Source organism: Melospiza georgiana, chromosome 9 (assembly GCF_028018845.1).
Source record: "Melospiza georgiana isolate bMelGeo1 chromosome 9, bMelGeo1.pri, whole genome shotgun sequence".
Taxonomy (NCBI): domain Eukaryota; kingdom Metazoa; phylum Chordata; class Aves; order Passeriformes; family Passerellidae; genus Melospiza; species Melospiza georgiana.
Window position 1 is genome coordinate 22,569,584 of NC_080438.1, and position 26,240 is coordinate 22,595,823.

At 44.3% G+C, this 26,240-nt stretch overlaps 2 protein-coding genes across 3 annotated transcripts; one reads left to right on the top strand and one right to left on the bottom strand.

Moving 5' to 3' along the window:
- The first annotated feature begins 4,690 nt into the window (after positions 1 to 4,690).
- On the top strand, positions 4,691 to 11,519 carry MMACHC (metabolism of cobalamin associated C). 2 transcript variants are annotated; one of them, XM_058030603.1, is made up of 4 exons: positions 4,691 to 4,772; positions 6,654 to 6,848; positions 7,218 to 7,370; positions 7,922 to 11,519. In XM_058030603.1, exons 1-4 carry the CDS (start codon positions 4,701 to 4,703, stop codon positions 8,231 to 8,233), a joined length of 732 nt encoding a protein of 243 aa, XP_057886586.1. In that variant the 5' UTR covers positions 4,691 to 4,700; the 3' UTR covers positions 8,234 to 11,519. The 2 variants fall into 2 exon arrangements, with proteins under 2 accessions (XP_057886586.1, XP_057886587.1); XM_058030604.1 differs by having other exon boundaries at positions 7,925 to 11,519.
- A 5,842-nt stretch (positions 11,520 to 17,361) lies between these two features.
- Positions 17,362 to 24,503, bottom strand: PRDX1 (peroxiredoxin 1). Its single transcript, XM_058030386.1, has 6 exons — positions 24,420 to 24,503; positions 21,536 to 21,652; positions 20,578 to 20,731; positions 20,190 to 20,312; positions 19,258 to 19,388; positions 17,362 to 17,742 (listed from the first exon to the last, which is right to left on the bottom strand). Exons 2-6 carry the CDS (start codon positions 21,639 to 21,641, stop codon positions 17,657 to 17,659), a joined length of 600 nt encoding a protein of 199 aa, XP_057886369.1. The 5' UTR covers positions 21,642 to 21,652; positions 24,420 to 24,503; the 3' UTR covers positions 17,362 to 17,656.
- Positions 24,504 to 26,240: the final 1,737 nt, after the last annotated feature.

Here is a 26,240-nt window from a genome sequence, read left to right on the forward strand (position 1 = left end):
AGATCCTTGGAGCTCAAGTGTCTGGGGTAGGAACCTCAGCCAAAGATGGAGAGAACCACATTGCCTATCTCAGCAAGTTCTTGCTTCTCTCTAAAAGAAATGAAAAAAACCCAGAAGATTAGGCCAAAATTTCAAGGATAGACTTGCTGAGTCTAAGCATCCTTTGCCTACCTTTTGTGACACCTAGAGAAACTGCAGTTATTCCAATTTAATAGCATTTTCTTATTCTTACATGGCTACAAGCAGTGGCACAAGGCAGCAGAAAACAGGTTCCATGACAGGCAGGAGAACATAGTGGCAAAAATGTTCAGACATTGGAATTCACCTGTCTGTGGCACCAATAACTCCAGCCAGCTCCACATTGTTCAGGTTTAAACCATGAGGAATCAACCAGCCACCTCATTTCTGCTCTGAGTCACAGCCACAATGCCAAACCCTTCCCATAGAGGGGTCGGTTTGTGCTGGAAAGGGACAACAGGACACCTGACCTTACCACGAGATCTCTAAATCAGAGGCTGGAAAGCACATCCCAGACTGTTAGTAACGTTGGAGTAAGTGTGAAACCATTCTTGTGATCTCTTCTTTCCCTGCAGGTGCCATGGACGTTACATCCTTCCAGAAGAGACTTTGCACTTGATCTTTCAGATCAGAGACTGAAGGATAGCACTGACAGTCCCTGACACTTGGCAATGCCTGCTGGAGCAGTTACTGGGGTGAGGATGGGGTGGCACCACTTTGGGGGGTTTTCATGAGCTGTGCCTCATGCAGCAGAAGGCAGCTGTGCTGAGCAATTCAGTTGTGTTTTCAGAGGTGAATGGGCTGGCAGCAGAACCTCTGCCTCCCCATCTAGCCCTGATCACATTGTTCTCTCAAATGTGCCAGCACAATTTTTTCCTGCAGCAGCACTGTGAAGCACACCACTTCAGGGGAAAAAAAAACCCAACAAAAAAGCCCAAACAATGACGCACTTGTTAGAACCAGCTCGGCTCCCTGATCAGATTTACAGCACACCAACAACTGCTGTGGCAGAAATTTGGGAGGCAATGTGCTGTGAGGCCAGGGCAGGAAAATGCAAAGAGATTGGAACATTTTAAGCTGATGTTGACAGCACAGATAACGTCTCATGAAATCAGAGCTTAACGGGTGGGAGGGTGACATAATAAGGGAAGGCATTAGGCTTTTATAGAAAGAAATAGGGAATCAATATTTAATTACTGGAGAACTGCAATGAAGTTGCATTATTGAAACCATCTCACCAAGCTGATACAATATTTTTTATCAAAGAAAACCTAATAATGAATCTACATTAACTTCCAGACTCAGTGTTCACCAATACTTCCCTACTAATAAAAATAGACATTTATATGCTTGTGGTCAAGAGCTAGAAAGATCAGAAAAACTGACAAGGAATTAAGATGTCCTTTGACTCCATTTCAGTTACCAAATTGTCCTGACTGTTCAAACAATTTGTGTGAGTCTCTCTCTCTCTCATTAAGTTCCTACCTAATGCAGAGCAATTGTTCCTTGCCAGGGTCAGGAAAAGGTTTCAAGAGCTGTGGATGGAAAACAGAAGGAAAATCCTTTCTGTTACAATCAGTACAACATTGTGTCTTTGTCATTTACTATTGTGGAGAACAACGAGATCTAATGATCCTTTTTGTATGAATGCTTCATGATAACACCAAATCACACTGTATGCCACGGCATAGCAGCATTAGCCTGAGGGGGATGAATGAAAATGTTGTGGTTTTTCCTAATAATAGAACAAACCACAAAGCCATACCTGGGACACAGACACCTCACAGACACATGGCTGCCTTCCCCCAGGGAAGTGAGCCATATTCTCTGGATGCCGTTTTGCTGTAGCACAAAGCTGTCAGGGGGGAGAGAATGGAAGCAGTGACATGAACTCTCAGCCAGACCTGTGACAGTTCAGACATCTGGCAGCTGTCCGAGGGCAGCTGGGGTTGGACAGAGGGGACAATGAAACAGAGCCAAAAAGATCCAAGGATCTTCAACAAGGAAGCTGAGATGTCACTCATTTCTCTCCAGGGAGCAGGGCAGAGCCTTGGTAGGGGGGGTGGGGGAGAGCAAGGCCCAAGCTATCAGAGGTTTGAGGCACAAACAAAGCCAGTTCCCACCAGCTGGGGAGAAAGGAATGTGAGGGATGGGGAAACTGGGAAGGGATTAGAGTTCAGGCATTTCAAATGAGCACCTCGTCTTAAACTCACCAATTATTTCAGTCATTGCAGCAAAGTGCAAGTAAAGTATTGTCCAAACAGCAACAAGGAGATTGCCCTGACAGAGGGCCTGGGTAGGGGACAGTAACACTCCTGGTTAAACAAGGCAGATGATGAGGTGGCTCAGGGAACAGCCCCAAGGACAGATGTGAAGGAACAGCAGGTACCATCCTCCAGCCCACGTGGAACAAGCAGATGATGCCAACCCTCAGGATACAAACATCTCAGAAAGGGGCTGCCTTTAGGATCACAGAATATCCAGTGCTGGGAGGGACCTGTAGGCACCCAGCTTGTGGTAACTGGGAGTGGGGCAGCAGCTGAGCCTCATCCCCAGTGGGTACAGCTGTGCAGGACAGGTGACCAGCACTGAAGGCAATGAGAAATGGAGGGCTGAGGTTACTGACACACACAGGGTACAGAGGGCACACAGGTGTAAGGCATACAAAATGAGGGCAATAAAAGGCTGGACTGAAGGGCAATAAAAGGCAGAATGTTCTGAAGCCTTCTAATGGGGTGTGGTGCTGTGTGGTGACATTCTGTGTATTGGGGCCATCTTGACTGTGGCATATGCTGTGACAGGGACCCACTAGGATTGTCAAATCCAACTTCTGGCTCTGCACAGGACAACCCCAAAAATCACCTGTGCAATTGAGAGCACGGTCCAAATGAACTCTGGCAGGCCCTGTGCTGTCAGCCCTTCCCTTCATGAGCTGCTTCAGAAGGACTGAACGCCCTTCCTGCATTTAGTTTAAGATCAGCTCCAGGAGAGGGCACACACTGAAGTCAAACCTGCCTCAAGCCTTGGCAGTTCAGGATTGAAATGGAAGAGCCCACTCACAGAGCTGGCAAATCTGTCACCTTCTGCATCAGTAAAGCCGGAGCCACACCTGGAAATGAGCTGTGCTCCACAGGACAACAGCAGGATGAGAGATCAGTCCCCAGCGTCTCTGAGCTTGCCAATCCAGCAAGCACGAGCTGTCCTGCAGAGCTCGGAGCAGCCGCCAGCCAGCAGCACCCTCCTGTGACACATTCCTGCAGCTCCCAGGCAGCTGCTCCGCCTGACACCGGGAGGGAGCTGCGCTGGCTCCCGCAGCGTGAGTGCTCCTGGGCACCCCCAAATTCCCTCAAGGGGTGTCCCCTCCTCCTGGTGTGTACAAACTGTAAGATTGTGCTCTGTTAGACTGAGCTTTGTGACCCCTCACCTGAAATACAGGGGACAACCACTTCCAAGTGTTTTCCAGAGGCAGCCTCTGATCCAGCACAGCATTAAGCCCTTCAGAAAAATCTCAGAACAACTGAGAAGAAGAAGGGAGCTGGACAAATAACATACCAACATAGGCAAAACGCTCTTACCTCCAGCATCTAAGATGCAAAGCATTTCTGCCTTATATCCAGTTCTTTCTCTTTCTTGAGCAGGGAGATGGAGCAACCTTGTGCCAGGCTACACTCAGTTTCTTGTTTCTTCAGCAGGACTTCAGAAACCTAGACAAGAAGTGATCTGTGTAAGAGGCTCTTGCAGCTATCAGTGCTTTGGTTCCACTGCCTTTGTTTTCATTGCTTCATAGCTTATGGATCTGTTTCTGCTGGAGCTCTTTCTCTTGTTTTAGTCAATTCACAGACTGAGATATTCAATGATATGGCGGACGGGTTGAAACAGATTTTGTAAAAGGATTACTTACATTTTAGTCCAAGAAATAACATAGTTGGTGGTCTGGTGCAACTTTACAAGCTGGAAATACAGGGAGATCTGGAAACAACAAACTGTAATTCTAAACATGACTGACAGGATCCATCTGCTCTCCCAGTAGAGAAGGCATGGATGTAATAAGGAGGAACTCTTGGGGTACTAGAAAATACAAGGAAACTCCACAAAGCAGTAAATTTGAATATCTGCGGTAGTTCTGTCCCCAAGACCTTGGACATTTGGCGTCCTGCACTTCATAAAACTCAGGACTACAGGCTGGAGAGCATTGCACTAATACTATAAAGCTTGTGATAAGCAGCTATAAAGATTAGGGTAAGGAGATCCAAATCTGAGGCTCAGTCTCCAGTGTGGCAAGTGGTAGGGAACACAGAATCTGCAAAGAACGTGTGTACTTTCAGAAGGAGAGAGGATTGCCAGCAGAGAGGCCTCACTATTTCAGCGAGCAGCACCCTCCCACAGGCATAGGTGGGGCTTTCCCACAGAGCGTGAGGTCAGGAAAAGAGGCCTAATCCCTAGCGGGGCACAAGGCGGGAACAGCGAGGGGACCCCGGCCGGACTGCGCTGGCTGAGCATGCTGGGACACGGAGTCCTCTCCGGGGCAGCCGGCGCGGAGGGGAAGGTGCCACGCACTACAACTCCCGCAATTCCTTGCGCGCCGCGCCGTCTCCTAGGAGACGCTGCGATGCGCGCCGGGGGTCCCGCGGGGCCGGAACTACCGCTCCCGTGATGCCCCGCGCGGCGGCGCCGCCGCCGCCATGGAGCGGCGCGTGGCGGAGCAGCTCCGCAGCACGCTGGGCCCGCTCGGCCTCGAGGCGCACGCCTTAAAGGTAATGGCGTCACCATGACGTCACTGATACGACGTCACTGCCCGCGAGCTGCGGGAGCCGAGGGCGCGCGGGGCGCGGAGCGGGACCCGGGGCCGCGCAGGGGCCGGGGGCGCCGGGGGTCGGTGCCCCGGGGAGCTCGGGGCGCCCCTCGGCCGAGCGGGGCCGGGCTCGCCCCCGCGGAGCCGCTGCGGCCGGCGCGGGTCGATGCGCAGCGCGGGGTCCGGCCGGCCCGCCCGGCAGCGCGGGGCAAGGTGACCGCAGCGGCAGCGGCTGCTCCGGCCCTCGGTGCGGGCCCCTGACCCGCGGGGTCGGGGTTACGCAATGACACATCTGCCCCGGCAGGCGGCAAAGTCCTCCGGGCAAGGTTATATTTTAACTGAGCGTGGGAGCCCCTGTCTGTGGAAGTGCTGACCACCCCATGGCTCCTCTGACCCCTGTTCTGCCCCTGGCCCCTGCAGCCTCGGCCGCTGTGCCCTGTGCGGCTGTAAGTGCAGGGGCTCCTTCCTTACCTGCCCCGGGGCAACCTGCAATAAATCAATCTGCAACATGGCATACAAATCAATCTGCAATAAACGTGCCCTTCCCTCGGAGAGTGTTCTATCTGTCACCTGAAATATTTTTATTTCCTGCTGTGATCTTGTTTGCATAAAAAGTACAAGGCAATGAGGTGGTGAGAGAAGTAATGAGATAAGTGCCTCCGGAATTTGGAAAACTCAATGCTGCTTGCCTAGAACATATCAGCAGAATTCAGGGCAGAACCCAGATAAAGACTGTAGCTACGAGATGGGAAACCTTTTGGCCCTCTAGCTCTCTCCAGATTTCATTCTGCCACAGCCAACCCTCGTGCACTGACTGATGTTCACTGGGAAACCAGCAAAGCTTAGATTCACAGCTCTCTAATTCTTTGTAACATTTCAATTCAGCACCTTCAAAGCCCCAAAACTGATTAAACTTAGAGGTTCATATCAGAATGTAAACTTTATAGTGAATCTAGTTTTTGTTCTGAGTTTCCTCATGGGCAGTCTGGCTGCCATTGCCAGCTGCAGAGTTACCATCACAGTAATTTCACTGATTATTTAGAATAACCAGTATGTTTCATTTTCAGCCTTACTGTTCCATTGCTCAGCATCTCTCTGACTGTTAGACCTGGCCTTGTGGCACCCCAGGAGGGAGGGAATTGTCATAACCTATGAAAAGACTGATGTTACTGTGCAGGGCATTAGGAGTGGAGTGCAGGGGGTTTGGGCCGTTTCCTTCTGCATTTGGCAGTTGCAGGTCTGAGCCCTGTCCTGGTCATGCTTCCTGCTGCCCTGGCTTGATCTCTCTTTTCTGGACTGTGTCCAGCCCTGGAATCAAATATCCAAATGTGGCTGTGTCATGATCCACGTGCTGCTGATAACAAACGTTTTTGGGGGGGGCTTAGCACTGCCAAGAGCTTCACATCCTTCATTCCACACAAGTGTTTCCTGCAGAAGTAGTAAAACATTCAACTTGTCACACAAAACAGAACCACCAGTTTCTTTCTGGCCCAAGATAAGAGAAAAAAAAAATCAAACCTATAAAAGCTTTATCTGACCCAATCTGATTTGCGTTGGCAAGACTGATTGCTCATACTTCCCTCTAGGTTTTTGAGTAGAGCTGGATAAAGGGCAGACTGGAGCTGAATGCTGTGTGTGATTCTTATCTCACAGCTCACAGCACAGCTTCCCCAAACTGAATCCTGGAGTGCAAAACAACTTGGTTTGAAAGGAAGGCCCTGGGCAGGTTGCCCATCTGGGTTGCAAATGAAGGGGGCTGCAGTTATTTCCACATTTTTACATTCCTGCATGTCCACTAGAGTGGTGTCTGTGTTCTAATGGAAATTTGTGTTTCTTTGCCAAGGTTGGGTGGTACAATGCTGTTCTCCAGCCAGCCTTCCACCTCCCCTACCCAGATGACACGCTGGCCTTCGTGGTCCTCAGCACGCCGTCCATGTTCGACAAGGCCCTTAAGCCTTTTGTGAGCAAAGAACGGTTAAAAATAATCAGGGATCCTGTGGATCAGTGTGTTTCCCATCATTTGTCACGTCTGAAGGAGGTAAGAAGCTGAAATCCCCATTCCATGTAGTGCTGTGGCACATAACCAGGTGGGTTGAGCAGCAGACAAAACCCTGCAGGCTCCTGCCCTTCTCTTTGGGAGGGTGAAGCATTATTCTTGAAGGAGGGAGCATCAGCAGGCTTTGGGTGTTTTACCTGCGTGTTCTGCCTCTGGGTTACATCTCACAGCTGTGAGGGAGCTCTGCAGGCACAGGCTGAATGCCCACAGCCTCCAGCCTGCTGACAGAATTCAGCAGCAGGATGTGGGACTCTACAGGCTTCACATGTGCCTGATTTGCTGCCATCTAGCACTTCTGGAGTGGCAAGGCTTTTTCCATGAGACTGGGCTGATGTTTTTGTATTTTCTCAGAAATTCCCTGACCAGAGGGTGGATATCATGTTTGATTACGAGCTGCTGCCGAGCCGAAAGCCCAAGTTCCTGGCACAGACAGCTGCCCACGTTGCTGGAGCTGCATATTACTACCAAAGGAAGGATGTGAAGCTCGATCCTTGGGGGAAAAAGGTGAGGCAGAAACACAGTCTGGGAAGAACCATTGAACTGCAAACATTGAACTGTACAGTGATTGTTTGCTCACTAGTCACTAGTTCATCTTGCAGGAAGCTACAAAGTCCAGAGCACATATAGGTTCATAAAATGTTTCACGTGGGCATTGGAAGCTTCCAAGATTCTTCAGGGTAGTAGGGAGATGTCATGGAGACAAATATCTTGATCTGTTAAACCTACTTAGATAGAAGAATAAATGGCAGTGTAAAGGAAAACCTGTTGCTTAGAGCATTACAAACTTGGGGGAAATGCTCTGTGGTTAATTTCTGTAATAGATTTGCAGAAAGGAACCTCTCCCCACATTCCAGGGAAGTGTGTGTGGGCACAGGAAAGCGGGAGTGAAATGCAGTGCTTCAAGCCACACGTTCAGAAAAGTTTTCCCTTCTGCTCTGTACAGCTCTCCAACAGAAGGCTGGGAGAGAGAGAAGCATCTGATGGATGCTTTGAACTCTAGCCTTGATTAGACACAAAGTGAGGCAGCCTGGATATATTTTCTTTTTTTGTTCCAGAAGATCTTTGGCGTTTGTATCCATCCCAAGTACGGTGGCTGGTTTGCTATCCGAGCTCTGCTGCTCTTCCCGGCCATCCAGGTGCCGTTCCTGGAGCAGCCCCGCCCTGTGGACTGTGTGAGCTCCGAGGAGAAGAGGATTGAGCTGCTCGAGCAGTTCAATTTCCACTGGCAGGACGGCCGCTACAGGGACATCATTGAAGTGAAGGAGAGGTACTCGGAGGAGCAGAAAACCTACTTTGCCACTCCTCCAGCCGAGAGATTGCGGCTGCTGGGGCTCTCGCAGGAAGCGCAGAGAATCGCATTTCACTGAGAAAGCGGCTCCGCGAGGGCAGAGGGCAGCAAAGGGCAACTCATGAGCGCGGCTTTTCCCGGTGCCGAGGGGGAGGAGGAGGAAGGTTATGCTGGTACAGACGTGGCAAATCCGAGCAGCCTCAATGCAAACATTGCAATCAAAGCTTCCCTGAGAGAGGAGCACTGCTCTGCCGTCTGTGCTGTGCTGCTGCTGATCTGGGCTGGAGCCCAGTAAGCTGCCATTAGCCTTTGGTTGGGAGTAGTTTAGACATCCTGGCAAATTTAAATCCATGCTACTTGGAGTAGTTTAGACACCCTGGCAACTCCAAAATCCATGCTGCTTATTAGAAAAATCACTTTTGTTCTCAATAATTTTCTTTCTGAATGTTCTGTTTTTATTCTTTGTAGGTGTAAAAAAAACATCAATCATTGAACTGCTTAGTTAGATTTTGTCTAAACTTGGGGCAGGTACTTTTTTAGATGTTGCCAGCATTTTATTAACCCTCCCTAGGGAACGCATGTCCAGTCTTTACAGTCTTGCCTAGGTCACATTTAAGCATTTATCCATTCATAGAGCTGACTGGAATTAATATTTGGAAAGATGCTGAGTAATGTCCATATGATTGGAGGTTTTATTCACATTAAGATAACTGACTGAAAAAGACAATTCTCGTGGCCTTTTCTAAGGTAGACCACATTTGTGTTAAAAGTATTTTTCAGTGCCAGCACACAGCACACCCCTCCCCACAGTTACTGCCACAGTTTCCTGGTGTGTTTTCTTTGTGGGAAAGATTGTAAACCTGCACACATGTAAAAGCCATGGCACAAGGCCTTGTCACATGCACAGGCAAACAAGCACAGAAGAAAGGGAAATATTAATGACATTTATGTTACTTATATTCCTGGATTAAACATGTTCAGACAGAAGCAACATTTTTTCCATGACTTTGTCCTGTTACATTTGTTCAGAGGCTACAGTGCACCTGGAAATCAGGAATTAATTTCTCTTTGAGCAATTTGAGGCTCAGACCTCGTTAAAGTAATATAATACATTAAAATAATATTTAATGGGAGTTGTTTTACTAGACTGCAGTGCAATGCTGCAAATGGACAGGCACTTTTTTCCTTTTGAGGGTACTAACATGATGAAGAAATACTCACTTTGCAGAACTGAGCCCTTTCTTTTTACATTGGGATTCTTCAAAGCTTTGGAGACTCCACCAGGACGGTTGCCCTCACCATTGTTCACTGCTTGATACAGTTGCTCACAGTCTGTACACTAACTCATTGTAATCCAAATTCAGGATAACAAGTTTGCTGCCCTGTAAACAGAGTCGTGAGCGTGTGATCACTGGGTTTGTTCACTACATTTGCTGTTACAAAAAAGTCTTTGTTGCTTTCCATGCTTTGTTCATCTCTAAGGCAGACACCTGACATAGAATGTGATAGAGGTATTGTGATGTTTAATTTAAGGTAAAGAATGAAATTTGTTTAAAATCTGTTCTTTTGTTACAGAATTACTCCTGTTTCAAATTTGTTTGATGTTTCAGAACTTTGAAACTGAACTGTAATTTACCAGGGGCTTGAGGTAATGGCTCATACTCATAACAAAGACAAAATACTGATTCACTTAGAAGGATAAATATAGATTTGAATCAAATCTATCTTTTTATATTACAATTTAAAGTAAATTATTTTGATCTTTTGGTATTGATTTCTTACAAATATTTAATATTTTGTCTTAATTTATTAAACAGATTACCGTGGTCAATGCATTTCAATTTCTGTAATTTATTTCTCTTCAAATGGTATTTTGGTTACTAAATATACAAAGTTGTAAGTAAATCTCAGTACTGAGTATTTTTATTTAAACAATGCAGTTCTTAACTTGTGGAGAACTCAAGATGTTCAAGAGAGAATCAATAATGGTTTTTTTAATATCCTGGAAAGAGTGAGCTACCTAAGACACACACAGTATCTGCAAACTAAGGGAAAAAATGGTTATCTTAGCAGAAGGTGGTAAACTGTTATCACAGGCCACTGGGATATGAAAAATAAAACCTGCATCACATTGTGAGTAAGTCCAATAAAGGTTTATCTTTCCCAGGTCACTTCAGCAAAAGCATTATAACAGCAAGCACCATGATAGTGCACTTCTCATTTCTTCCTCTGTTCTTAACAGTAACAAAAGTTCCAGATGTCCAGTGAGACATAACTGAGGGACTTTTCCTCAATAGCACTAAAGTAAGGCCTGTGGGTACTGGAATTTTTACTGGTTAAAACCTATTAGTGAACAGTGATCTGTGTTCCTTGTGCTTCTGGGAATACACAGTTGTGTCAGGCAGAACAGAGTGCAAATATTTAGCAATATCCATTCCTGCTACAGTGATTTTGGAGTGACTTGGACTGGGCATTACTTTCCCTGAGGCAGCTCACTGAGATCACAGCTGCACAGTGAGATACACAGTGAGTAGATTTCTCCCCTTGCTGGTTGCAGTATAATGGCCTTTGTTTTATAAAATTGAAGTTTGAGAACCTGTTTGACTTACCTCATCTCTTGGGACAAGACCAGACATGGTGAGGAATGGATCAGCCTTGGATCCTGAGGCATTGTGAAGGCATTCTTAGTTTCAGCCCTTGCAAATGTCAAACAAGTAATTGCAAATACGTGGATAGATTTACTAGTTCAAGCATCACATTTTACATTTTTTAAGCAAGTTGTTCTCTAAATCCTAATTTTTAAACATTTATTAAAGACTCTTCCTCAGTATAACCTGTAGGGTGAGTATTAAAGAGCTGAACAGGAAAAATAAAAGAAATTAAAAGCTATTTGAATTTAAATTCAGTTTTAGCAACAAGGTATTCAGTACATTTCAAGCTAATAAAATGTTTATGGAGAATTAATAAATTTGTAATAGCTTCATGCATTTACCATTCTTACTATCCTTAGTTTTCCCCTATTTTTTATTTTTCCCTAAAAATAACTGAGATTTTAATAACAATTAAAGATTTGACAGACAATACCAATTAAATACAAAGCACAATCTAACCTGGTTACCAACGACCATCAGTTGTTGCTCAGAAAACACCTCCAAAAACACTGTTGGTGAGTTTTGGTACCAGTTTGAATCAGTTACATCTCAGTGGTACAATAATAAACACTAAAGTTACTTTGCAGCATGAAGAAGAGCGTGGCAAACTTAATTCCTGATACTGACTTTTTCTTTCTCCCATAAAAAGAGTGGCTTGTAACAATGCTGTTTTCCTCTGAACTATGGAAAACTAAAGATGCTTTGCTGTGTAAATGTGTGCTGGTGTGTCAATCAAAAATAGCCAACCTTAGGAGAACAGGGAACTCTTCTAGTTTGTTGTTTTGATGGGAGTTTTAAAGTCTCATTTGGGTTGGGTTTTTTGCTATGTTTTTGTTTTGGGGTTTTTTTAGACCTAGATTGCCCTCCTCTGGATCAGAAGCATAATTTTACTCATTCAGTATCATATTCATGGTCTTTTATTCATTTGTGACCAAATGCACCTGGAAATCAGGAATTGATTTCTCTTTGAGCAATTTGAGGCTCAGTTGGTGTAACTGCTATTTGACATGGGTTATATTTCTGAAAATGCACATTGACTTGAATTGAAATTTAATCAAAAACCCCCAAGTTAAGAATAGTGGCAGCTACTGCTCAGTGCCACTGTGGTTATCAGCACTCTTTGTTAAGCCTCATGCAAAAAGTGTGTTTAACAAATTAGCTTTGAATCCTGCCTTCAGCAGCAGCAGTTCAAAACTCTTCCTCTGAGGGAAGTGGTTTTGCTGCTCACTGCAGTGGAGAAACAGCTGCACCTCTGCAAGCTGAACTTTCAGAGATTCATCTACCAAAATAGAGAAATGTATTCATGAGAGGGGTTTTGCTGTTACACTGGCTTCCTGTGCTGTCATATATCCTGTGACAGATCATCCATCATGTTTCCTTCAGAAAACAGAACAGGGCACTTCCCTTCTAGGTTTTCAAGGAGGAAACAGAGCACCAAGGAACACAAATGAGCTTTTCTTTTCCCTCTGTACTCAAAAAGATGTCCACATTCCTTAGGAAATACGGTGGGAAACTTGAAAGAATTGAATATTTTGTCATAAAATAAGCAGTAAGATATTTAGTGGAATGATTAAAATATCTCCAGTAATATACCAAGATCTGCAAAATGTGATCATATATGCATATAAATATTTGAAATGGCTACTGTCATTCATTAATATTACATCTATAATTCTCATGTTATCTTTGTTGATGTTTGTACACAACTCAGTGAGAAAGCAAATTTAATAACTGCACGTTTTCTTTTCCCCCAAACACCTTGAAAGTTCTGAAGATCAGACACATTTACACTAAGTTGCTTGGGGTTTTTTCCTTGTGTAGAGCAAACCATGGGACAGGAAAATTCCTTTAAGTGCATTACAGAAGGAGTAGAGGGATTTTCCTTTTTTTCCTAAATTTATGCAGAATCATAGCTCTTTCTGTGAATGCATTAATTTCATGTCATTAACCTTTTTTCCAGTATTGTTCAGACTAGTCTTCCTGAATCATTCACTGTTGCTTCAGTCTTCCAAAATGTAAAAAACTGCCCTATTGTTGTAAAAAGTGAATTTGATGAAATACATCAATTTTAGGCTATGATGCTTTATCAAGTGTAGATTGAAGACTTTTTTCCTTTCTAGACAGAAGATATTGGTTTTACTCATCAGTGCAGATACTTCAAAAATCTATTGCTGTGGAATATGGGACATAAACCTACTGGAGTTGGTGTCAGAGGACAATGCAACCTTAATGACTTCACCTATATTTAGTCACATATCTGAGCTCAAACAGAAACATTCTAAATTCAGACACGTGTCCCCATAACATGTACAGTGATTCAAGTTTCAGGTGAAAGAGCCAAATTTCACATTGAAGCAAACCTTTCATCACTAGGTGTGGTGAGAATTGCTTCCCACAGGCTCAGCTCTTGTTCAGGAACACTGCAAACAACTCACAGCCTGTTCTCCTGCAGCCACCCAGAGCTGTGCAGCACAGGGCCATTGGTAATGCAGAGTTTGTCTGACTCTACATTAAAGGCAAACTTCTGTTTTTTCTTTCCAAGGATTAAAAATAGAGCTACTATATTCATGAGCAAAAAACATTTCTTTGATTTCTTTGTTCAGTGTTCTTTTTGTATGTACCATTAAATTCTATTTAAAAAAAAAGACACTAACACTTTCTGAATTAATTGTCTAAGCATGGTGCATTCCACTACTCTGCACTTCCCTCATTTCACCCTTTGCAAATTAGAACCAAGACATTTCTGGTTTAAGTCCTCTGTCAATCTAGAAATATGCATCAGGATGAACATTTGCAGACTGTCATGTAATATAATACTGAACACCAGAGCCACTGAAAATTTCAGACTATTAATACAATAAACCTGAGTATTTTAGCATAATCTTTACATAACTTATTTTGATGTGTAACATTTCTAAAAGCTGCTTTCATGGAGCTTTTGCAAACAGACTTTCCTAACCAAAGGGCATCATTTTGCAATACCTGTGAGATATAAAATTCTTGCTTTTGTTCTTTGAACTTCATTGATTTGCTGGACAATCCAATAACATATTCAACAAAGGCCTGATAAAAAGGATGGAATACTTGTTAAGAAAATAGTACTTTTAAACATTAGTAACTTTTTATACTGTTTCTCAAACCTACTGAGAAGCTCGCTTTGTAACAAAGTGGTAATTCTTTAAACTGTAAGAGGCAATTTCTTCTAAGCATCTAAATATAAACATGCAGTTGTTAATTTTGAAATTACTAACTCAGAAGTTGTACAAAATCTAGTAAAGGTTAGATTCTGTGTGTTTACTATCGAACATCACACCCTATATATGCCAAGATATAATATATAGAATTTCTGTCTGATGCACAGCTTTGTATTATACATTCCAAAAAAATCAAGTTGCTCCTTCACAAACGCTATTATCTGAAAACTTAATTACAAATATCTACCACAAACATGAGGGAATATATTTTTTTTAATTCTAGATAATTTGAGAGCACAGTGTGTGTGTATTGGGTTTGTGTGGCAAAGTTTGGTAGCAGAGGCAGGGGGTGACAGGGGTGAGAAGCTCCTCGAAGCTTCCAAGGGAGCCAACAGCAGCCATCTGTGGGATAACAGAGCTAAGAAGGGGGACAATTGTGCAACAACCTGCAGCTGCAGAGAGAGAGGGACAATGTGAGGAACAGCTGTGCAGACACCAGGTCAGTGACAAAGGAGGAGGAGGTGCTCCAGAGCAGATTCCCCTGCAGCCTCATTATTTCTCATTATCCTACTCTAATTTGATTGGTAGTAAAATTAAGCCAATTTACTTATCTCTCCCTGTCCTTACCTTGACCCATGAACCTTCCACTATTTTCTCTCCCCTGTCCAGCTGAGGAATGCTTACATAAATCCTCAGGAATCACAGCAATCAGCAACAAATTAAGAGATCTAGGATAGAGACACAGTAAGATATATTTCAGTTTTCCTTCACCTGACTATTCTAAAGAAATAAATGAGTAAAGGTTATATTTATAATAAACACTCAAACTAGGAAAATAGATGTGCAGTCACTCACACAAAATGCCAATAGGCAGCTACTCATCCTGTCAAATTCCAGCACTGCTTGAGGGAGGTTTTTACCTCACTGGAAAATATGGCACCTGTTGGCTGTGAAAGCAAAAGCAGTTCATAATTGTAGCCAAAATACATCTGCATCCATTGCTCCATGGGAAAAACCCACCTCAATAAATGATTAGAACAATAAAAAACTAAATAAATTATAGTTATTTGAGTATCATAAAAGTTACACCAGTCTAAGATGTCATGATGCAAGAAGTGGGGTGTAAGCCTCTGAACACTTACTGGAGATTCCAAGATATATCTAAATCAATACAGAGTTTTAACAAAGATAATAATAATCTTCTTGGTTTGAAGAAGCTTTGTTACATATTTTTTGTGTGTTCTTCTCTTAGAAATGTAAATTATGTAAACATTAAAATGACATCATAGCAAACCTTCCCAGGAATGACTCATGTGGCTGAAGAATGAAAAGGAATTGTTTCATTGCATTGATTCCCACTGTCAATCCTTTTATGCACACATGTAATACAGTTCCTAATCCACAGGGATTTGGTTTCTTGGCTGTTTGCAGTTTCCACAGTATCATCACTCACCTGTGACTGTGGTCCTTAAGCAGGTACAGTTTGCAGCCTCCCAGTGTGGGGGAGCTCAAGGTGGGCAGGACACAGGAAATTACAGCATGTGAGGGAAACTCCTGACACCAGAGGAGTGGGATGAAGAAATGAACCCAAGGGGTGTTTCTACAGGACACTCCTGTGCCCAGATGTGCTGCAGGGCAGCTCTGACCTCTCCTGACAGCAGCCACAGAGCTGCTGGGGTCAGAACCACCCCCAGACCCTCACCTTCCTCCCAGGGCCTGGGATGGGCACATAAAGATCCCCTTTTTGGAGAGAGGCTCAGGAGCAGAACATCAGAGAACCCCTGTATTCTCTATGTCCAGGGGTAGGTGACCAAGTAGCTACAAAATCACTCTGTAACACTACCTAAAAGGGGTTGTAGTGAGGTGGGTTTGGTCTCTTCTCCCAACTAATGAGCAATGAGACAAGAGGAAATGCAATTTGCACCAGGTCTGGATTAGATACAAGCAAAGATTTGTTCACTGGAAGGGTGGTTGGGCATTGAAGCAAGCTGCCCAGTGAAGTGGTACAATTATTATCCAGGAAGTATTAAAAAAAGCTTTATAGATGTGGCACTTGGAGACATAGTGCCCTCCAAGTAACCACTGTAATGAATTTCACATTTCAAGGCTGATATAACAACTGAGCTAAGTTTTACATTAACTTAGCCCTAACTTTAATCCTTTTCACTTGCTAGAAAAGAAAGTTTGGTAACTTCTCACTCAGCCACGCTCATTTATATTCCTTTTACTTTGAACCATATAAATGCCCCTGTTACTTATCAATGCTTTCCTGGGAAGCTGGCCTCGTGTTATCTTGAGACTTTGGATTTTTAAAAAATTAAGCAGAAGTGATCCAGCTAAACATTACTTTCACATATCTTCATGGGATTAGCTACTTTAGTAGATATTGAACTATTTGGGACCAAGGCTTCTGCCACATACTTTTTGGAGCTGTACAAAACAAGTTTACTACTCAAGGCATACAACTTTCACTTTAGAGTGACATAAGTAGCCCTGGGCCTCATCTTTAGTGTTGCTGACTTTAAGCAGGACAGAACTTGTTTACAACCTGAGCTAAAGATGGTTACAAGGTCCGGTAAGAATTTAATCTTCACAGGTACATGAAGATCACAGGGCTCTAACTCCCTTCCATTGTTAGGCAAGAGCTCATTACCCAAGTCCTCAGCTTTGAAGTTTATTCCTATCACAAACCACACTGAACTATGAAGCTACACAGCAGTCACAGCTTTGGTATAACTTAAGGCCAGTCATGTGCTCTGAGTTTTACATAATCACTTGAAATATAAAGATTAAAGACAAGGCTGAGCACACCTGAGTACCAGATTTTATAATGTCACCCTTTTGATCCAGATCATATGACTACAAGCTAATGGATAACTGGCATGTTATCACCTCCACGACATGTAGTGGTAAAGACTGTGGATGAATGCTGTATATCCAAGGAAGTTTCCTTTCCAGAAAGCCCAGTATTCCACTCCCACAGAGACAGCATTCACACTCAATGTTGGATACCCAGGAATGACATGAACAGTCAGTTTTGGCTAACATAGATGCCAGAATGACTTAAGTTGACATGGTGCATGAGGAGATGCCCCACCTTTGTCAGCCACATGCTCCAAGCAATACCACAAGGCCCAGAGTTTAAGCCTGACAGCCTGATCCTCCATCTAGCAGCCAAGTCATGAAGAGTGTGAGAAGTACTTTATTACTTCAACGTGCATACTAAGTTTATTTCTCTCCATTCTAATGGAGCTGTAGTAAAAGGCCTTTATGACTCAAGACATCTACAGGAAGCTTTCAGAAGTGCAGCCTGCACTGCTCCCAGGTCTCCTGATGACAACATACAAGAACAGTAGACAGTGTGCTCTTTTCACCAGTTTAATAGAGTTACAAAAGGATAGCACTGCTCTATGTAACACATGGCTAACCACAGACACGGCATTGTCACTAAGGTCAACAGGGCTTGATGTACAGATACTGATCGTTAGGATTTGCTATGAAGGTACTGTCAACAGGACAAACTTTCCTTCAAGTAAAAAAGTTACTGTTATAACTATAACATGATCCCTTGACTCAGATGCAATGACTTAATCAAAGTTCAGTAACTGATACTTGCTCTTTATGTAAGGCATACTAGTTTCCACTCAGGCTGAATGTTTATTTCTGCTTGGCGAAATACTCTTTACTTTTCTGAACATCAGGCTTGATTGTGTCACTCCCAGGCTTCCAGCCAGCTGGGCACACTGAAATGATAAGAATGTTTAAAGTCTTACCAGCTGCTCCTGCAGAACATGTTTTACACAACATTAAAGCAAAGTAGCAACTCAGAACATGTACAGATCTTTGCAACATACAGACAGTGCATTTAGTGTCACATGATGCTTTGTTTGGCTTGTTTCTATTTGTTTACTGGGCAGTAACAGCCAGACCAGGTTTCTGCCCAGACACAGCGGGTCCTTTACACAAGCAGCTCTTCCAGCCCCACTAAAAGCTTCTGGAAAGTTTGATAGCAAAGGTAGGACCAACTCCAGCAGCCAGGTCAGAAAGGCTCGAACACCACACTACACTTATCTCCTTGGATCCAGCCAAGTCTGTATTCCCCTTATCTTTAATCCACCCTGGTCCAGCCCTCCAGCTGAAAGGGGCAGGGGAAAAAGTGTTCAACTGTCACTGGTTCCCCTACATGGCTATCAAAAATGCAGAGGCTGCAGGGTCTCAAACTACCAGCAGCTCCTTGAGCAGCCTTTTTTGAATAGTATTCCTTCTTTACTGTCATGGAATGCTGGATGCTAGCTCCACTCAGGACTGGCAATTTTAGCCACAGAATGCTCAGCTTCTGAGTGTTGCTACACATCTACTCTGGTCCGTCCTGATTTAGATGTGACTGCAGTCCTGAAGTTCTAAAGGAAAACCTTTTGCCAGGTTTTGACTACTCAAAGGACAGTAAACCCCTAAAGGCTTCATTTGCATGACATGTGACTTCTCCATCATCAAACGTTTGATATGTCTCCTCACATAACATATATTTATATGCCACAGTCACGAGAGCAGCTCATTTTAATAAAACCTGCCCCTGATTTACCACTTCTGAAGCACAGTGAGTACAACCAGCAGCAACACATCTCATCAGTTAATGACAACTGAAGACTACTAACACCTGCATAGCAATTTTGAGTTTCTCTAACTTGGTTCTAACTTTTTATCTGCAGTGTCTTTTTTTTCTTTCACACCTGCAGAAAAGCTGGCAGTATCAAACACCTTATTCCTCTTGAACTATGGGAACAGAGACTCTTATCCATTTTACCCTCACTATATATTGACAAAGATCAGTAGACTTTCAGGAATTTAAATAGTTTGTCTAACAGGCTGCATACAACACTACATTAGTATTGATGGTCTCAACCTACCAATCCTGAGAGCAGAATCTAAATCAAGCTCTCTTACAGGCTAAGTTACTAAATGTTCTTCATTTCTGTCTCAAGTATGTTCTGTGTCTAATTAAAAGAGGCAACTTCTATGTACTGGACAAGACATCCATCACCAAATTGATTTAGGTGAAATCTCAGCATGGAATAGGATAAAGCATTATGGTGTCCTTCAACAAGCAGATTTACAGAACCAGCTGCATTTCAACAGTCACAATTACCTGCAGTGCACAGATTGATACATGTACTCAGTACTTTTCAGTGACCCTTGATTTAATCTGCCTAGTTAATACTGTTCTTTAGAGAAAACATGAAATTGAAAAGCTCTCTTACCTTCTCCATGTTTATCTGTAAACTGGAAGGCCTGGACAAGTCTGAGGGTTTCATCAACAGAGCGGCCAACAGGAAGATCATTGATTGTAATCTGCCTCAAGATCCCCTTGTCATCAATTATGAACAGACCCCTAAAAGCAAACAAAAACCAGCCCTGAAGTTAAGCACAGCTCTTGAAAGGCTGATTAGACTGATATGAGTTTCAAAACCTCAGGTTCACTATTTGATTATGGCACTATTTGTACCACTTACTGTGACCTCTTCCTAGCAACTAACACCTTGGTGCATGCACAGCAATGAAACAATAGCAGCTGTAAGCCCAACAGGAACTAGGAGGGACAGGAGGCAAGTCAGAGCACTGACACAGGAAGATACTACTCAAGAAAGATACTAGTAGGGAAAAAGAGAAACACAAGGGAAAAACAAATTCCAGGAGAGACATTCTCACATTCAAAAAACTAACTGCACACTGGTCTCAAAAAGACAACAAGCAACAGCTCATCAATCCTCTAACATCAGGTTAGGAGTTAGCAGAAGCTCAGCTCCTTTGGCAACTCTTATGAACAGCAACTAAAGACTTGGGGTTTAATTAATCTGCACTTTGATCACTAGATTAAATTCCTGTAATCATGTTCATGACTATGCAAGTCTTGCATTATCACTGTTTGCAGCTCACCTGCATGAGACTCCTGCACTGAGCAGCAGGCAGTCAAAGGGAAGCAGAATTTAACTTAAAAGCACAGGAAGCCTAAGCCCCACAGAGACCCAGGGACCACCTCCCTTTGCAGGAGTGTCTGACAGCCTGCAGGAGCTCACAGCTACAACAGCCAATAGCTTTAGCTGGCTGCAGGTGTTCAAGTGTACACAAGCTCTGTGCTCATCTCTATGCATTGCAACATAACTTATCAGCTCTTTCAGCTCTGGCACATTACCTGTATGCAATACCTTCATCCTCCTTCAGCACTCCATAGTCTTTGGCAATGGCACGTTTTGTGTCAGAAACCAGGGGGATTTTCATAGTGCCCAAACCTCCCTGCTTCTTAGGAGTGTTGACCCTAAAAGAAGAAAAGTTTACATGTTAGAAACATAGCAGTTCAGAATGAGGGCTCAAGGTACAACAGAAGCAGATCCTTTCTGCAATATCGTACTCAATCTGCCATGCAGCAAGAAAAGAACAGATGCCCAGTATGCTCAGCTCTGTTCAGCAGCACCTGGCACTACCAATACTTACCAAGTGCCTTTGAATACACTCAGGACTCAGTTCCTGCAAGAACTGAGACCATGCAGAACAATTTGTTGGGTTAAAAGGCTGATTCTTACCAGGCAAGGTGACAGAAGTGAGAGTCAACAGAAGCTCCAATCACTTCACAGTTGATTTTCTTGAATTCATCAGCTCTGTCACTGTATGCAATGATTTCAGTTGGACAGACAAAAGTGAAGTCCAGGGGGTAGAAGAAGAACACAACATATTTTCCTAGAAAAGCAGTACAAGCGGTGAATCTATTAGTTTTTAAGAAAAAACAAACCCCACCAAAATACAGGAAAAAACCTAAACAACCACATTAAAACCCCACCCAACTCAACTCCCCAAACCCAGACTGTCAAATTTAACAGGGAATGCTTGTCTCTTGGGTCTGCTCCCATGGGCCTGCCCCAAGTACAGCTCTGGGTGTGCTACACCAACAGACCCCATGGCTGACCCCTAACAGAGAAATGCCACAGACCTCAAAGGCTACCAGCCAAGGAGACATTTTAATAGGTGAGTACTCTGTACTGACTCATCACCCTCATGTAGCCTGCAGCATCATTAGAAATGTATTTCTAAAGCCGTCAACATGAGTACTTGATTACTTCAGGCTTTCCCTTGGTTTTGAGTGAAGGTTTTTTGGCAAAGCAAACATATTGCCAGCACTCTAGAGAAAGGGACTTTGTTGGTTAGATGAAAGAATTTACTTTCCATTGACAAAGGTGAGACAGGAGATGCTGCTGTGCCACAGTCTGGAAATATTACACCAGCCTCATTATGATACAGGGCAACGAGCCTGATGCAAGGTAACAGTTTAGAGGAGTTTTATGCTCACTGGTAACAGTTATCACAGCTGGGACACTCAGTCATGCTGCTGACAGCCTTCCAAGCATACTGCACAAGTTCTGATCTTCAGTCCACTGCCAAGTGGTCACTATCATTTCAAAGCCAAACCAAGATGCACCTTCAGATACCCTCCAGTCCTTCCTATGGGCAGACTATCTGTGTAATTAGAGAAGTACATGAAATTACCTTTGTAGTCAGAGAGTTTGATGTCTTTGAACTGTCCATCTGGCATTACAGCCGTGGCAGTAAAGTCAGGAGCTGGTTTGCCAATGAAAGCCTTTCCTGAAGACATCTTGATTTAACCTAGACAGGAGTTAACACCAATACAGTTTAGATGGTGGTACATTTGCACCTGGAAGTAAGGATTTATTCAAAGCATTTTATCAATCTAGATTAAACAAAGACAGTTTATCAGCACTCAATCTTGCAACAAGGCTTAAGCGTTAAATGAGTTTTGACACCTGGGTAGTTGAGCCACTAGAGAGACTGCCAGCACTTCAAAATGCATGGCTCATGGCCTCCTAAAGATGCAGTAATGGTTATCTAACCAGTAACAGCTCAGAGTCTGGTAAACTGCTAGCCTAGAGCTTTACTAGTACTCAGAAAACCATATCATTCCACGTGGTGGAGGAGTGGAAAGTCTGTTTTTTAGACCTTTCAATGAGAAGAACCTTGTTCAATTTTACAAGGGAATTTAAGACCTCAAACTTGAGCTTCCTGTTCACTCTGAAAGAAAGTAACTTCTGGTAATCCCCAGGGAACATTGCTCTGCATAACTACACTTCACCCTTTTGAACAATTCAACCCTTTTTTATTTGCAACCAGAAAGACTCGTGGCACACATGGAAATCACATTCTATGTTAATTACCATTTCACCAAGACTAAATCAGTACAGCCAGGTTGCTTCCCCTTTGAGTCTATTGAAAAATAATAAAAGGGTACACAAGGACAAGAGAATGCTACTTCTGGCTGTCTGCCCCAAAAGCTTGTCATGCGTAATACATCCTGTGCAGTATTTCTGTTCAGTCTGGGAGTGCAGTATAACTCCTTAAGACTTCCAGAGCACAATCTTTGAAATTGGTAACTCTACAAACCTAATTTCTGCAGATCACAACATATTCTTAAAAGTTATTTCACTTTGTTCTACACACTGCAGCACTGGCTGCCTCAGAGATAAAAAGCACCTCAAAGGTTAGCATGAGTCTCATGTTGCTAAGGAAAGCCAAGAGCCAAGGATTGTTCCAAGTTGTGCCTGCAAGGCACCAAGTCCGTTCTAAAAAAGGTTGAGAGCACCTCATTTCTTGGCTCTCTCCCCCTTGCCAGCCACTTTTTTCCTGGAGAACTAGCCCACAAGTCAAATACTTAGCTTTGAACCCACACCTAGCCTTTTTAGCAATGGTTTTGCTTTTGGAGGTTTCTCTCACACACCCTGACAGTAACGATCCACCTCTCAGTTTTCATGTTGAGAAGCACCCACACATTCAGCAATTTTAACTGTGCAACAAAGCTCCTTATCCCCACGCTCATCCAAGGGTTTTTAGTCTTTAATTGCAGCAGACTGGGAGAGAATGTGGTGGTCAGGACTAGAGATCATTTGTAAGATGCAGTGAAGCAGCCTGGCAGGAGGACATCAGGAATGCTGTACCCACAAATGCAGCTTTGATTCTCAAAGTGCAATTCTGCAAGAGGGACAGGGGAACAGCAACAGCACAGTATTTATCTGAGATGCCTCCAACTAGCAAATTTTATCTTATAAGCAAGAGCTGCTCGACGTGGAGTGCATGACCCCACATTTTTATCACTGAATTACATTATTTTCTGTTATCCAAGTTCAAGGTCATCCTTTTGCTCAGTATTATGCCAGTCCTTCTATATTTGTTCCATCAGCAATCCTCTGGAGTACTTCACTAGGTATTCAAGGTCAGACTGCTCTTTGATACTTCCTCTTTCTAAATTACAAGTTATTGCCCCTTTCTCTGGTAACACTAAAATCTTTTTAGTATTTGCAAGAGCCCTTGGTTGCCTCACGCTTCAAGAGCCATGTGCTTTCCTCAGAGCACCCGCTGTGACCCGCCAACCCTTCTGCTACTCCTTGTGGGGTCAGCGCGTGTTCTGCTCGGATTTTTAGCCACAGCATTTCCTAACCCGCAGAGGAGCAGACCACAGAATCATTGTTACTTCCTTTCATTCCGGACGACAGTACAATGAGCACCTTAAATCAAATACACTCGAATCCGGCCAGAGTATCTTTGTTGCTCATAGCCGCAGACGGCCTCAATTATCTTCAAACTGCAATTATAATGAGGCAGGCCTGCTCTCTTGAACGAGCTATTTCATACCTTTAGGGTGGCTTGAACAAAAGCGAAAGGCCGTTTCAAAACGCACCATCAGCCTTCCACTCCCACCCTCAGACTGTCACAAAAATGCGGTCAGGCCACCGCGGCCGCGGTCGGGGCGCGGTACCGAACCGCGGGCATCGCGCACGGACCGCGGCACGCGTGGCGCCCAAGGGGCTCCGAGGGGACCTCCGAGCCTTCCCCCGCCCGGATCGCCCCTACACCGCTCTGGGACAGGGGGAGCCGCCCCCTGCATGTCCCCGAGCCAGCGCTCGGGTTTGGGGGTTTTTTTAAGGCTTAGAAGCGAGATGCCGCCTCGCCTGTCGGGGGAAGGGGCCGCTCGGCTCCCTGCAGGCGCTCCGAGCGCTGCCCCCGCGGGCCCTCCCCGCGGCTCCTCCCCGCGCAGCGCTGATAAAGGCCCGCGCGTTGGAAGGGCTTATCTGCTCGCTCTGCCCGCCAAAAAAAGGCCACACCAACACCAGGGAAACTGAACGCGGCGGTGCAGGCGGCAGCCGCAGCAGCGCGATCCCCCGGGAGAGAGACGCGGCGAGAAAGGGCTCGCCCTACGCGCCTCGCTCAAGGGCGCATCTGCGCAGAGGGGGAGGGGAAAGCGAACAAAAAACCCACCCAAAACAGTAGCAAAAAACACATTAAAATAAAATGAAACTAAAAAAAAAAAAAACCCAAACACTGTGCAAAGCGCCCAGCAAGCCCCGCGGCCCCGCACACTCACTCGGAGCGCAGACCGGTCCCGCACACGCAGCTGCTGCAGCGGCTCGGCTCGGCTCGGCCCGGAGTGCCGCAGCCCCGCCGCGCCGCCCCCTTTATAGCAGCGCGGATCTCGCGAGCGGACGCGGCGGGAGGGGAGGGCGGCAGCGCCTGCAAGGGCAGCATGACTTGGCAGATCCGGGGCCGTCGGGGTGCGAGTGAGCGCAGATCATTCCCTGGAGAGAGCCCCGGGAAGCGCCGTGGAAATACCCAACGCCGCGGTTATAAACGATTGATGGCCTTGGTGCAAGAAGCGATGGCATTTTTAGTGCCTTAATTGACCTAGCTATGATTATTTGACATCCTCAGAGGGTACGCAGGACTTTGAGAGAGAGTAAGGGATGACTGGCATGTCATTCATGTGAATTAAGTGTTGGCCATTGACAGAAATAAAACGAAACCTCTCACGAGCAGAGCAATGTGTGTTCGCAGTGTTGCAGAAGTGCAGTGTCAAATCTCCATCCTCTCGCTCTGCACTACCCACTGTCCCCTCTCCCTGATACTCGTTCCCAAGGCTTTCATTGATTCCTCTCCATCAATGGGAACGCCGATTGCAGTCATGCAAGTCAGCAAAAGAACGATGAAAACTAAGTTTAAAGTGCAACCGTTGATCTTCAGTGGCAAGATGGAAGCCCTTGGAAGATACAGTTACTTCAGGGAGTTTTGCCTCATTCAGTAGTGATGCCGCTCTGAGGGATGTTCAACCTCAGTAATTCCGCATAAGCACTGTCTTTGAATCCAAGAGTGAAGGAGCAGTGTGGTACTTTTTAAGGGCCAAATTCTGAATTCAAATGTGAAAGCTTTGTTAAATAATGAATACTAAAAGCCATTAAGCCATATCAAGGACAAAAATTCTTGTTTCTGTCAAAAGTGATAAATGTGCTCACCAACTCATTTTTACTCATTTGGTTTGCAGTTTACAGTTGTGTTTCTTATACCTGTTAAAACTTGATTATAAATTGTAATGAGTAGAAAACCACAAAGGATTAACAAACTTTAAATGCTTATAATCAAGATCACTGTGACCATATGATGCTGGGTGACCATATCCATGTGGTTGTTCACCCAGAGATGACTCATTTTGGGACCAGATGAAATTAATCCTTAAATAATGAAAGCAAATAACATGGATATATGGACTCAGGAAAAAATCTGCACTCACTTTCTTGCAACTAATTTATCTACTTCTATTGCTATAGCATGCTTAGTCTTTTACAGGAAAAAGTTTGCTCTCTTAACATCAGTTCTTATGAGAATTAAGGTCTATATATTGAGACATGTATGTACCTCCCCACCACCTCAGGCCAATGAACCTGTGAACAGATTAACCCCTGAAAGGTCAGGCAGTCCTAATCAAAACCTCCAGAACAATGTAGTCCCTCTGCAACTCCGGTGTGTTTACCAATGGACAAAGCAGTAATGACTTTCTCATGGTTTCTGACTCCTTTAATGCTTGTTATGCTCATTTTTCTTACTTTCAGATGCACAATATACCCACTTTGGTCTGCAGTTTGTTCCAGGTTTGTGCTGTAAGCAATGCCTTTCCATTCATATGTCTGTGGCCTCATTACTTTTGATTAATTTCTGAGCTTGTCTTTCAAGATGTCAGTTTTTGGAGGTTTTGGAATAATAAATTATTGGGACCACTCCTTGTTCAGTGAGCACCTGGGTTTCTGTAGCCTTTCTCAACCTTTAGATGTAGGATGCTACTTAGATTAAAACAACTGTGTTTTCCAGGAAATAAAGGACATGTTTACCCCCACAGGTGCTGGAAGGATGGAGTTCT